General features: G+C 40.6%; 1 protein-coding gene across 2 annotated transcripts in view; it reads right to left on the reverse strand.

Annotated features, from left to right (window-relative positions):
- Positions 1-12,795, reverse strand: part of Hpse2 (heparanase 2 (inactive)) — a 601,951-nt gene that overhangs the window by 24,397 nt on the left and 564,759 nt on the right. For both annotated transcript variants that reach the window (XM_031390380.1, XM_031390379.1), the window contains one exon: positions 1,395-1,540. In XM_031390380.1, coding sequence (XP_031246240.1) covers positions 1,395-1,540 — 146 coding nt within the window. The remainder of the gene's footprint in view (positions 1-1,394; positions 1,541-12,795) is intronic.

Genomic DNA, 12,795 nt, shown 5'->3' on the forward strand with positions numbered 1-12,795 from the left:
CATACAGATCCTTCTCAGTAATATAGGTATCCCTGTCTTATTCCTGGATGCAGACTACTATTACAAAGGCCACAGACTGGTGCGTTTTCCAATAGGGACAGAGGTGCCAAGAGTAATTTTTCTCTCTTGAGGCTGGGGCCCACCTTTTGGGTGGTTGCCTCAGGGCCTGCCACAGACAAGGGATACAATGTTGCCTTGTGTGATGATCAGATAATTCCAGGCAAGGCCATAAAGCAGTCAGTCACTGTCAGGTAAGGGACAGAGCTTCCTGCTGAGCAAATGGGATGTTGAAAGCTTCTGGCCTGTCCCCAAGACAGCGTTCCCTCCTCTACAATAGGCACTTGTATCTACAGGGAAGACAAAGCCCCTGGCGCCCACCTCTGCTTACAGTGAGTCTTTGAAAGCATCTTATCATGAGGAATGAACAGGCTTGGCTTCTGTCTCATCAAGGCCAGAGAAGGAACATATGGTGTAATCCGACCACAGCAGCTCTTTGTGCTCCCTCCCCTTGATCAGCCCCGATAGGCCCTGGATGGAGGTCTGACAGGAGCCAGGAGGCAGTCCTGCCCCCAGGTTTTCTCTGTAGTAAGAGAAAGAATTCTTCCCAGGGTAACCTCCTCTGCCTTAAACAGGAAGTGGTATAAGACATAGTTGACCAGCTGGTCTTTGTTTTAGACCCAGTTTTAAAAATTTCCCCTATGGTCTGTATGTTTTAAACTTAAAAACTTTACTAGTAACTGACTTACCTGTTTTAAAGAGAACTGTGTTGATATTCAATACTTCAGGCCAACAGGAAAGGATAAGCTCACAGCACCACAGTGGCCTACGGTGCTTCCAGAACCCCTTCCCTTCCAAAGGAAGCCTACATTCACAGCCCTTTAACACTTAACATAGCTAAGGTTTCTGAAATATGGAGAATGTCCTAGAAGCTAGTATGCTTCCCTTTGAGCACTCCTTTCTGGAGACCTAGTGGGGCACCAACCAGTTTAGGCCAGGCGCTCTTATGTTGTAGATGCTTATTTTCTTAGGCTCTATGGTGGATCAGAGTGTCAGACGCAGCCTCTTGTCTTGGCTCAGATTGTGACACAAAATCTTTGTGGGCATCACATCAACTGGCACAGCCAAAGTGCCCAATAAACGCTTGTTGCTTGAGGAGGAGAATGAACAAATAGCACTTTTTGAACTTTTCCTGAGTGAATCCTAGAGATGAAAGGCTCACTTGACAAAAAGCTATTGGTCCTCTGCAACCTGCAGAGAGAATGGTGACCACAGAGGCAGTATTCAATTAAGACCAAGCCAGCAAATGTGGGCTTTGAAGGGACCCAGTACCCCAGCTTTCTAAGAGGGGCTGCTATTGGGTGACCTCTGCTCCCACTGTTCACGTGAAGACTTACTTGTGGTGGTTTGTGCAGTGAGCATAGATCCTTAGTTTGTCTCGGATGACTCTTCCTGGCCGAGGCTTCCTCTGGAGCCCAGCTACATGCACTGCCAAGACTTTGGGGCCAATCAGTCGCTTGTAAAGGAGAGACAGCCAATAGTCCTGAGGGGAACAGAGAGGTGGAGAGTCAGAGAGACAATGCGCATTCAGGTGTGCTGAGAAAACGGGACAAAAGACAGCTCAGAGACTACTTCCTGCCAGGAGTACAGTATGGCTACTCTCCTGAGGAGCTGGCTGCCAGCTGATAATGAAGAGCACCCTTCCTAACACAACCTTTTCATTAAGTGGGGGAGAGCTAACTGAAGTGGACTCAGAGCAGCATATGAATAAATGAATCAAGTTCTTCTCAAACAAAATAACCAGTTGGGGCGAGGGGCTCACTTTTCCAAATTTACTTCCTGTGGCTTCATTTTCATGCTGGTTTTGTGGTTTCTGTGAAGTTGGAGAATGGGGATTTCTAATCCTTAGGATGTCACCAATATAAGAATATAAAATATCATTCTCCAAGTACTGCCCTTGAGGAGTGTTACAAAGATGAGGGAGTTGAAGCTTCTCCAGTAGGAGCCCATGCTGAGGTCTCCATTCCAGAGCCAGAAAAACAAACAGAAAAAAGTTTGCAGAGTTCTAATTCCTGGTTATTTTCAATATTCGGTGATAAAAAGGATGTTCCAAAAGAGAATTTATAACTAACTAATTTATAACTAATCCACTCTATAGCCAACATGTGTCTGAGCTTACAAAAGTCTGCCTGCCACCATCTTAATTTTGGTTGCATTTGCTGTTACTACATCTTGTGTTTGTATTTCATACATCATATAACTGACATTTGTATTGTGCAAACTCTTCACGTTAACTCATGGTTTATGAACTCAGTGTTTATAGCCAACCCATGCACGATCCACTACAAATCCTGGAATTCAGGGCAGGCTCTTTAGTGTTAAAGATATCAAGTTGTCTTCACTGTGTTCCTCTTTCCAGGCAGAAGGCTCTTGGGGATGGATGTATGTGTGTGTGTGTGTGTGTGTGTGCGCACACATGCACACACATGTACACATATGTGCACTGTGCATGTGTATGTTTAAACTGTGTGATCATTTATCACATCAGTGGCCTAAAAATGTCTAGTAAATTTTATAAATCAGAACAAATATCTCAAAGAAGCTTCGCCACAGGAATAGTTCTATATCTGCTCTGATAGCAGGCTTTAAGCCCTGCCCAACTGTTTAACCTAGATCTTTTTAACTGGCCATAGAACGGCTCCTAGTACTTAAAATGTAAATGTTTGAAAAAATTTTAATTATGTCAATACTTTTTAATTTCTTTAATTTATTCTTGATTATATTTTTTGTAAGTTTTATTCATGCTCTATCATGTTACAATAGGATATCTGTTTCCTATCTGATTTATAACATGTTTAAAAATAATAAAAGTTTAATAAACTATAAATTGGCTACTAATAGCTTGGTATGATATACTCTCTCTTCTGGTTGGAGATGTTTTCTATTTTATAGATATGAAATTGGGCTCAGAAAGCTCAAAGGTACATGTGAGGTCACAAAATTAGTCAGTGGTTGCCCACACAAAAAATACGAGTATATTTTCCTCCACCATTGGTGAAACACTTTACTTAGTCTGAGAAGTATTAAGTTACATTGCATAAAGGTACAAGGAAGCTTACAGGCAAACATTCTATGGACACAGACTCCGGAAGTGACCCTTAGTTTTAGTATAGAGAGCGACTGTGATGTAATTTACAATTCTTACAGTCCAGAGCATTCAGAATAAAAGGCACAAGCACAACATACTGATTCTCCAATTCCAACCCAATTTGCTCCTTTTAAAAAATTACTCTTCATTCCAATGTTTTAACACAAACACTTGGCTTTTTATTCTGAAACTCTGAAAAAGCTAAATAGGTTTGCTCTCAATTTTGCATTTAGGCATGGCTATGGTCTTTGTGTTATAACAATTGTCAACTAAGGTAAGATTTTTCAACTAAAGTAAAGCATATTAGTAGCAAAAAGCAACATTTAGGAAAAATATTGCTTTATCTCAAAATACATGTAAAGGTAGAAAACGTATGTCAGGAAGATTGAGCTAAGTTCTCTTCATCATTATTGATGATAAGGTGAAAGTCAGAGCCAGCCACCACAGCTTTAAGTGGTCCTTCTGTATTGTGGGGTAGCTAAATGCCACACCATCTCCAACAAAGACTGAGGATCCTGGGTGAGTCTCTGAGGGGTTTGTGATGGATGGGCTAAAGATGATGGTGCTTATTTTTAGTAACTGCAGCCTTTCTTCAGCTTAGCAAGGCAAAATCCACGTAGAGGTTTGTATCTTAGCCAGTTAGAAAGAGTAGCTTAGGAGTTCTATGCATTCCTAGTATCATGTAACACTGGCACAATTTGTCTCCACATCTCTTTTCATGCTGTAAAGATGGAACCTGCACCCATTAAACTTTAACCCCATTCCCTTCCCCAGCTCCTGGTGATCATCATTGTGCTTTCTGTGCATCTCATGTAAATGACTCATGAACTTTTCCTTGGATGACTGGCTTATTTCATATAGCATAATACCCAACAGGCTCATCTAAGTTGTACACATTGGAATCTCCATTCTTTCTAAGATTGAATCATGTTCCATTCTATGTACATATCATGTTTGATTTAACTTGTGGCCTCATGTTTTTTGAAAAATGTCCCAGGTGTAATGAGAATGATGTGTCTGCTGTTGTTGGGTGGGATTCTATTTGGCCTACTTGATTTATTGTGGTTTGGGCCTTCTGTTCTCTAACTTATTCCTCTTTAGACGTCTTCTCTGTTATGATTAAAGCACTGACATCTTCCATTGTAATTGTCTGTTTCTCCTTTCAGCTCTGCCAATTCCACCCTCATACTATTATGGTCTGTTATTAAGTGTGTGGGTATTTATAATAGCTAAATTTCCACATACTGAATCACTTCAACAATTGTGCTTTTCTAAGACCCAGAGTTTCTGCTTGGCCTCCTTTTAGACTTTGGATTTATTGATTCATCTGTTTTGTTACCACATCTAGTTCTTGACTTTCTTAAGATCATCTTTTAGGAGTTTTAAGGCTGTAAAATCCTTAGGAGAAATGTCATCAGCTCTTCTTCAGAGACACTTTTTACTGATCTGCTTTTTAAATGTATCATTTGCCACTGTTTCTTTTATGCCTGTGATTTTTGTTTTTGACACTTGAATCTAACAATGTTGCAACCTTTAGAAATCACACTTCCCCCCCTTCCCATTACACTTTGCTAGTGTTTGTTGTTTAAGTTGTTTCAGGCTGAGTCTGTGCCAGGAATCACTGTATATGTAAACATGTGGTTCCTGCCTTGCAATCCTACCACACTGTTTTAATGACCACTGTTCTATATTCCAGCTTGAAATCTGGCAGAGCAAGTCATCTTACCCTATTCTCAGGACAAGCTCAGTTTATAGTGGGGCTTTGTGCGGATGGAGATATTTTAGGATTAGATTATCCAATACCTAAACCAAATCTGTTGAGACTTTGGAATTACAATACATTCATAACTCTAAAGGGGAGAGTTTAAATTTTACAGTATTAAAAAATTTTAATCCATAAGTATGACAGGGACTAGCAAACAACTTTTGGGTGGGGTCTCTCTCTCTTCCTATATTTCTGTCTACTTTGAAGATGAAGAAGTTGTTCACAATGACATGAATTTTTTCTATTAGATTATTTATATATTTTATAATAAAAAATTATTGGGAAATACATGGAAACTTCTGAAGCTCAGACCATGAAATCAAAAAATATTTTTCAGAGTGTTCTAGTAATGATGACCGGGTAGGAAGCATAGCAATGAGGAGAATTCAGTGCTAAGCCTCAGACTTGCTCTGCTGGCAGATTGACTCATTTTCCATTTGTAGAGAAGGCACTTTTCAAAGTGCCTCTGCATCCCTTCTGCCTGTCCATTCATTTGATGTCTTTTCTGAAGGAGCTCTTCACTTTCACTTCCAAAACAGCGCATCACTGCCAAAGTCTTCACTTTCCATCCCGAGCCTAATTCAAGGGCAATGTGTCCTGGGAAAGAGTGTGGCCCAGACAATGGCTATGGATTTTCTCACACATTGAAGGCTATTTTGAAGGCTACTATTTGGTTTTTACTCTTAAAAGTGTCAGTTCACCACAAGCTCACAATTTAAAGGTAAATATACATGAGTTCTAAGATGATATTGCTATATAGCTACATATGCAATACACACACACACAAACACACACAATAGGCTGAGAACATAGACTGGTGCCCTTGGGTAGGATGGGAAGAGCCAGGGGAATAGGACTAGGAAAGTGGAGTAACTTAGGAAAGTGGAGTAACTTAGGCTGGTGGGACCTCTGCTTAGTTGTTTGGATGATGGACTCACAATAACTTTTTATACTGTTTTCTCCTGAAAGTCACACACAGGCATGATTTTTGTATGTGGTAAATAATTTTTGTATGTGGTATTAGATATTATATATAATACAACAAATAAAATCTCACAAATGGGTTGTTATCTGAGATTTCTTTAGACAGACAAGCTTGCTGATAGGCCTCCATCTCTGCACTGTTTTGCTGCAAAAGGGATGAATTACAGCGATGCCAATCATCTCCAAGGTTACAATGATGCCAATCATCTCCAAGGTTACAGTGATGCCACTCATCTCCAAGGTTACAGTGATGCCAATCATCTCCAAGGTTACAGTGATGCCAATCATCTCCAAGGTTACAGTGATGCCAATCATTTTCTCTCTTGGGAGAATAGAGGATTGTGACTGGCATGATGGTTGAGGGGAGGAATCTTTTCAGATTGCCTTTTCATTCTTGCCTTTCCTTCCCCCTACCTAGCCTACCTCTAAAACAAGCAAAGAGACAGACAGACAGACAGACAGACAGACAGACAGACACACACACACACACACACACACACACACACACACCCCGACAGAACAGAAAAACAAAAACAAACTCCATTGGATCTCTTTTCCCCTCTCTCCCCTTCCCCCATTTCTATTCCTCCCCTATTTCTTCCCCTCCCCATTTTGCCCCCTTCTCCCCCATCTCTCCCCTCTCTCCCTTTCCTTCTTCACCTCTCTGCCCTCACTGTTCCCTTGTGAAAACTACTTTTCCACAGAATCAAATGTGTTTTCTCTCTGTCTCTTTTTCCTTCCTTCCTTTCCTTCTTTTTCTCTTAAATGAACACATTCTATTTATATAATTAATTACAATAAATATACATGAATGTGATGATTCCAGACAATTTCTTAAGGGAATAACAAGAAAAATAGAATATATGACTACATATCAAAGAAAATTATATATATATATGTATGTGTGTGTATATATATATATATATATATATATATATATATATATATATATAAACTAACAACAAAGACACTGGATGAAAGAACACTGCAGAAGTTCCCAGACAGTAAGAGTCATTAATGGGCAAAGAAAATTCTATGACCTTTTATGTCAACAGTGAGAAATTTCCAAAGGAAGGAATGCATTACAGCTTCCAAGGGACAAAGAAAGACACAGACATTCTTTAAATGTATCAGGCATGAGAAGCTGAAGAAAAATCGGGTCCGTTTATTGGCTGGAGAGGGAAAACTAATAGCAGGTGACACTACGGTGACAGGGGTTTTAAATCTTTCTCTTTCACTCAGTATTTGTCAAAAAGTCAATTGTTGTCTGAAAGGAAGACAAGGGAGTGTATGGAATGAGTTGAACCAAAACAAATAGGAAAAGAGAAACTGACAGAGGACTATAGAGCTTACTAGATTAACTGCTGCACTGTATTCTTGAGGTCAGAAACTACCAAACCAGTCCCTACAGCCCAGAGCCGAGGAGAGGCGCTGAGATTCAGCTGTGGAATACCCACAGTGTTTAAGGCTCTGGAGTGGTGCCATATGGTTGAAGCTTAGGATAACGAATGGCCTTGCTGTGATGGAAATATTTGCAAGAGGAGAGTAGCAGTCAGTGAACTCCTATGGCAAAGCATCTGATCCAGCCAAGGGCAGCAGCAGATCTCCCACAGAGTGGGAGTACAGCTTGAAGAAGTGAGGGAAAGAAAGCTCAAAGACTCTGGGATAGGGAGGGGTTCAGTACGCCACAGCCTGAAGGCAGACCAGTGCAGCCTCACTGGCCTTGCAAACAAAGGCAAGAAGAGTGGGCCAAAAAGAGGATGGCAGAGCCAGCTCTCAAGACCCTAAGGGTTTTAGATATCACCTTAAAATAAATGAAAAGGTTATTATTAGAGTGAAGCAGAGACAGTGACATTATTTAGTTTATATTTATCAGGTTGGCTTTCATAACTGTGAAGAAAGTGGACTGAAGAAAACCACTAAGGAGTTAACTTATAAGAATGGTGATAATGGTTTAGTTAAGGAAGTTATATTAGAGAAAAGAAATATAAGATATATTCACTATACTACAGTAACACTGATAGGACGGGATGACTGACTGGATACATAAAATAAGTATGGAAGAGGACTCATGGTATTGAAACATTCATATTTTAAGACTCTGGAAGATGGGATAGCAACTGGTTGCTTGGCAACAATATCAGTGTTTCCCTTCTATGAACAATCCCATCTCCTTCTAACCCACCCATGATGCAACAAAGCTTGGTAACACCAAATTTTACCAGGAACAAATAAGTAAAAAATATATCCATAAGAAACAGCATCAAAGAGAAATAGGTAATGACTACAGACAGATGCCTCTTATGGTTCAGTTCTGGATTCTTTTTGTCAGTTTTTATGTATGTGGATCCACTGCATGGTTTTTCAGGGTTTGTATTTATCCATTCATTATTTCTCAAGCTTAATACTATGAAAATTTAGAATCAGACAGAGAGACCCCTGCCTCAAAGGGCCAAGCTCTGCCCTCTTCTTCACGAGGGCACGTGTCTCATTCTTAAGTTAGCACTCCCTTCTAGACCACAGGTTGAATAGACTGGACCCTAGGAATCTGCCTAGATCACCTCTGAGATTTTGCCTGAATCAGCATGGGCCGAAACTTGGACTTTGGTTTCTAGACCTAGGGGTCTGGTGCATTGTAGTCTGACAATGTGTGCCGGTAGGCCAGAAAGGTGACAAGAGAAAGTTGTTTGTGGAGATGTGACCAGATATGGCTGGACTTGCAGACTGGTTTGTTTAATTGTATGCCCCTGAGACTACTGATATATTATTACAAAGGAGGAGAAAGAGGGAGATAGAATGTGGCATTAGGCTCTGACCAATCCCATGAAAGCTGTGAATTCATTAATTGATTTTTTTTTTGTGTTACTAGCACTTATGCGTATCAGTGGTCTACTAGTATTCTATCTATCCACCCTAGGAGTTGTAAAGAACAAGACATCTTTATCTCTAGAGATCTCTGTATCTCTAGAGACTTAGTTGGCAAAGACACATGTAGACATCTCTCTATAAAGTGAGCTAACTGAAGAAAATAGCCATGAGCAGGAAACACTTGTATCCCTTTGGAAATTCAGAAGAAACATTGTTTTTCTGATTGAGGAATTCATGGATGCTTCCTTGGAAAGATAAAAGTAGAGAAATAACTTGCTTAAAGTTGCAATTTATAATCACTCAAATCCTGAAACTTATTTATTGCCTCTAAAGTGGTCCTCATAGGCATTAAATGAGATCTAGAAGCATCTATCAGAGTGCTGGATGTATGAAAATATTTAATAAATATTGCTTGTTCCTATCTTTATTCTAGCTTCATGAAAATATTCTTGATGTGCACTGTTATGTTTCATGTTACCCTAAAAACATACCTGACACACACACATGCTTGTGTGTGTTGGAAAGGTTAAGCAACAGTTGGATAAAAGTTTCCTGAAGCATTTATCTTTGTATTTCTAGGGCCCTAGACATTGGTATCCAATAAATGATATTTAACTGAGTGAACAATCAAATTAAATTTACCTAAAGCTGATGCGAGAATTCCTAGGCTGGATGGGAATGAAGCAGTGCTGTCCCAAGAAAGGGGCTGGAATGGACTTGTCTCAGGTACCTCAACTTGTTGGTCTCACTAATTTGTGCTTCTGGAAAACACATATAGACTGACATGGCTAGCAAAATTACAGTATTTTTACTCTTCATAGAGATCCTTATGTGACCTCCAAGGTCACAGAAACATAGTTAACTCTGAGTGAGCAGAGATGCTGCTTCTCGTTTAGGCATCTGTCCTTGGGAGCCAAGGAGGAATGAAGAGGAACACTGCTACTGGTTCATCACTAGATGTGGTCCAACATCAGAGCTGACATGCAGGGGAAAGGACCCCATATTTATAACTTCTCGAATGAGGGAGTTGTAAGCGAGATTCAGAAAATTCCATGTGATGGAAGTGTGCTTTGAGCATTTTTTCTTTTCTGGAGGAAAAGAAATTCTCTCTGACCCAGTGATATCACTCAGACTTATTGGATGGGCTAGAGAAGGACGATTTATTATTTTAGTATAAACTAGACCCTTTCTACCTTGCCTTTTTAAAAAATTTAACTTATTATTATTATTATTATTTTTTACTTATACACTTTTTATTACACTCACTGACTTCTCCTGGTCACCCCTCGCACAATCCTTTCTCTATCCCCCTCCCTTTCTCCTCTGAGTATGTGGGACATGCTCCCATCCATCCTCCCCTCGATCCTGTACTTCAAGTCTTTGCCAGGCTAGGCACTTCCTCTCCCACTGAGGCCAGACAAGGCAGCAAAGCTAGAACAAATCCCATGGACCACGGATAGGCAACAGCTTTTGGGATAGCCCCCATTCCAGTTGTTCAGGACTCTCATGAAGACCAAGCTGCATATCTGCTACATATGTGAGGGAGGCCTAGGTCCAGCCTCTGTGTTCTTTGGTTGGTGGTTAAGTCTGAGAGCCCCAAGGGTCCAGGTTAGTTGACTCTTTTAGTCTTCCTGTGGAGTTCCCATCCTCTTTTGGGGCTTGCAATCCTTCTTCCTACCCTTTTATATCTTGCCTTTTATGTTCAAAGTTTTGGGTTTTATGTTTATTGGATGAAGGCAGGTGAGACACTGTCTGCTCTAGAGCCAAAGATCCAAAGCTAGAACTAATAATTTTATTGTAAAAGTGCCCAGAGCACATGAAATAGGTGAGTTAGTTGAGGCAAAAATGCCTCTTGAACTATTCTTGTTTCAAGAACTTGGATAGGCTAAGATCTAGGATTAGACTAAGATCTAGGATGCTAATAAAATGCCCTGCTGTTTAAAATGCTCATCAGACTCCCAAATTGATATCTACATTAGATAGAATAATTCCACATCTCACAATTTATACCTAAGCAAGGATCATACATATGTGCAGAGACTTATCTGTTACTTTGCTGATGTGCACATATCGTTTGCCCCCTCCAAGCTACACACCCCATTTTCTCTCAGATGACAATCCAGCTGCAATTGTGCACTGCAGTTCAGGTTTGCCTTGATGCAGCAGACAATATTAAGCCAGCTGGACACTTTTCTTCAGGGAATCTGAAAACTGAATGGAGTGACCAAATTGTTTTGTGACCAAGTGCCTGGAGAAGCTTTCTAGGCAGCCATGCCGCTCACTGGTGCTATCATCAGACTCCATGGTGCTTCGGCTCTTACTCTCTACTTAATCTCTCTTCTTCTCAGTGATTCAGGAGCTGAGAGCACGCTCTGCTTGATTCAGTACCCAGCATCCACACAGCAGCTCACAAACACTTGTAACACCAGGCAATCTGAAGTCTCTGGCCATGTACAGGCACATTCCTGTACAATTAAAAATAACATAAACACTAAAGGATTTCCTATCTTTTCCTCATTATCATCACAGGATCTTAATTGGATGAAGAGTCAATGGGATTAAAACCTGAAAACAATTGTTCAATAAGCTAACTAAGAGATAAATTATGACAGATTCATCTATGGATAGTTCATAGTTCCTAAAAATAACATTTTAGAAGAATACTAAAAGATTTTAAATTATGTTCATTAGAGATTTAGAAGGAACAGAACAATCATACGAGGGAAGACTGTCTGTGGTCAACTTTGTGGGCTATGTATCTAAAGAGCACAATAAACCTCCCCTGTAATGGGACTGGAAGGGAGTTTTTGAAAGAATACTTCTGACAGGAGACTAAAAGGAAAATACACAAAGAATTCAACAAACAAGGAATCAAGGAAAAAAGTTAACCCAATCAAAAGATGGGCTAGACCCACCCCATGGGAGAGAGGCGACCCCTGACACCATTAATGCTACTCTGCTACGCTTGCAGACAGGAGCCTAGCATAACTGTCCTCTGAGAGGCTCCATCCAGCAGCTGATGGAAACAGATGCAGAGACCCACAGTTAGGCATAGCTCAGGGAGACTTGTGGAAGAGAGAGGAGGTCAGGGGCACCACAAGATCTACAGTCAACTAACTTGGGCCCATGGGGGATCATAGAGAATGAATCACCAACTAAAGAGCATGTAGGAGCTGGACTAGGCTCCCTACACATTTGTAACAGTTGTGTAGCTTGGTCTTCTTGTGGGTCCCCTAACAACTGGAGTGGGGATGGGGGCTGTTGCTGACCGTGTTGCCTTCCCTTAGCTGGTCTGCCTTGTGTGGCCTCAGTGGAAGAGGATGAACTTGGTCCTGCTGTGACTTGAAATGCCAGGGCAGGTTGGTACCCATAGGGGCGGTGGTTCTCCTTCTCTGAGGGTAGTGTTATGTGAGAATGGGAGACTGCAATCAGGACGTAAAGTGAATAAATGAATAAATAAAAATGGGCTAGGAATCCAAATAGATAGTTCTTATAGAAGAAATAAAAATAGATTAAAAATACCTCAAAAAAGTGTTTCATCATCCATGATAAACTGGAGAAATTAAAATGAAAACAACTTTGAGATTTCATCTCACCCCAGTCAGTATGGATAAGATCAACAAGACAACTGGAAAAAATTGCTGTGGAGTATGTGGGGAAAGGAGAATCCTTATTTACTGTTGGTGGGAGTGCAAACTGGTGTAGTCACTTGAGAAATACATTCACCATATGATCCAGCTATAATACTCCTTGGCATATGCCCAGAGTACTCAACATCCTACTGTGGACAAACTTGCTCGGCCATGCTCACTGCCATTGTAGTCACAACAGCTAGGACATAGAAGCAACCTACGTGCCCTGTGATAGATGAATGCTCAATGAAGACGTGGTACGTAAACATCATAGAGTACTATTCCACTGTAAAGAAAACTAAACTATGAATTATTCAGAAAAGATCATATTGACTGAGGCAACACAGACCCAGAAAGACAAGTGTAGTACATTCTCTATCATCTGTAGTTGCTAGCTCCAT

The sequence above is a fragment of the Mastomys coucha genome, unplaced genomic scaffold (genome assembly GCF_008632895.1).
Source record: "Mastomys coucha isolate ucsf_1 unplaced genomic scaffold, UCSF_Mcou_1 pScaffold21, whole genome shotgun sequence".
In the NCBI taxonomy this organism is placed as follows: Eukaryota; Metazoa; Chordata; class Mammalia; order Rodentia; family Muridae; genus Mastomys; species Mastomys coucha.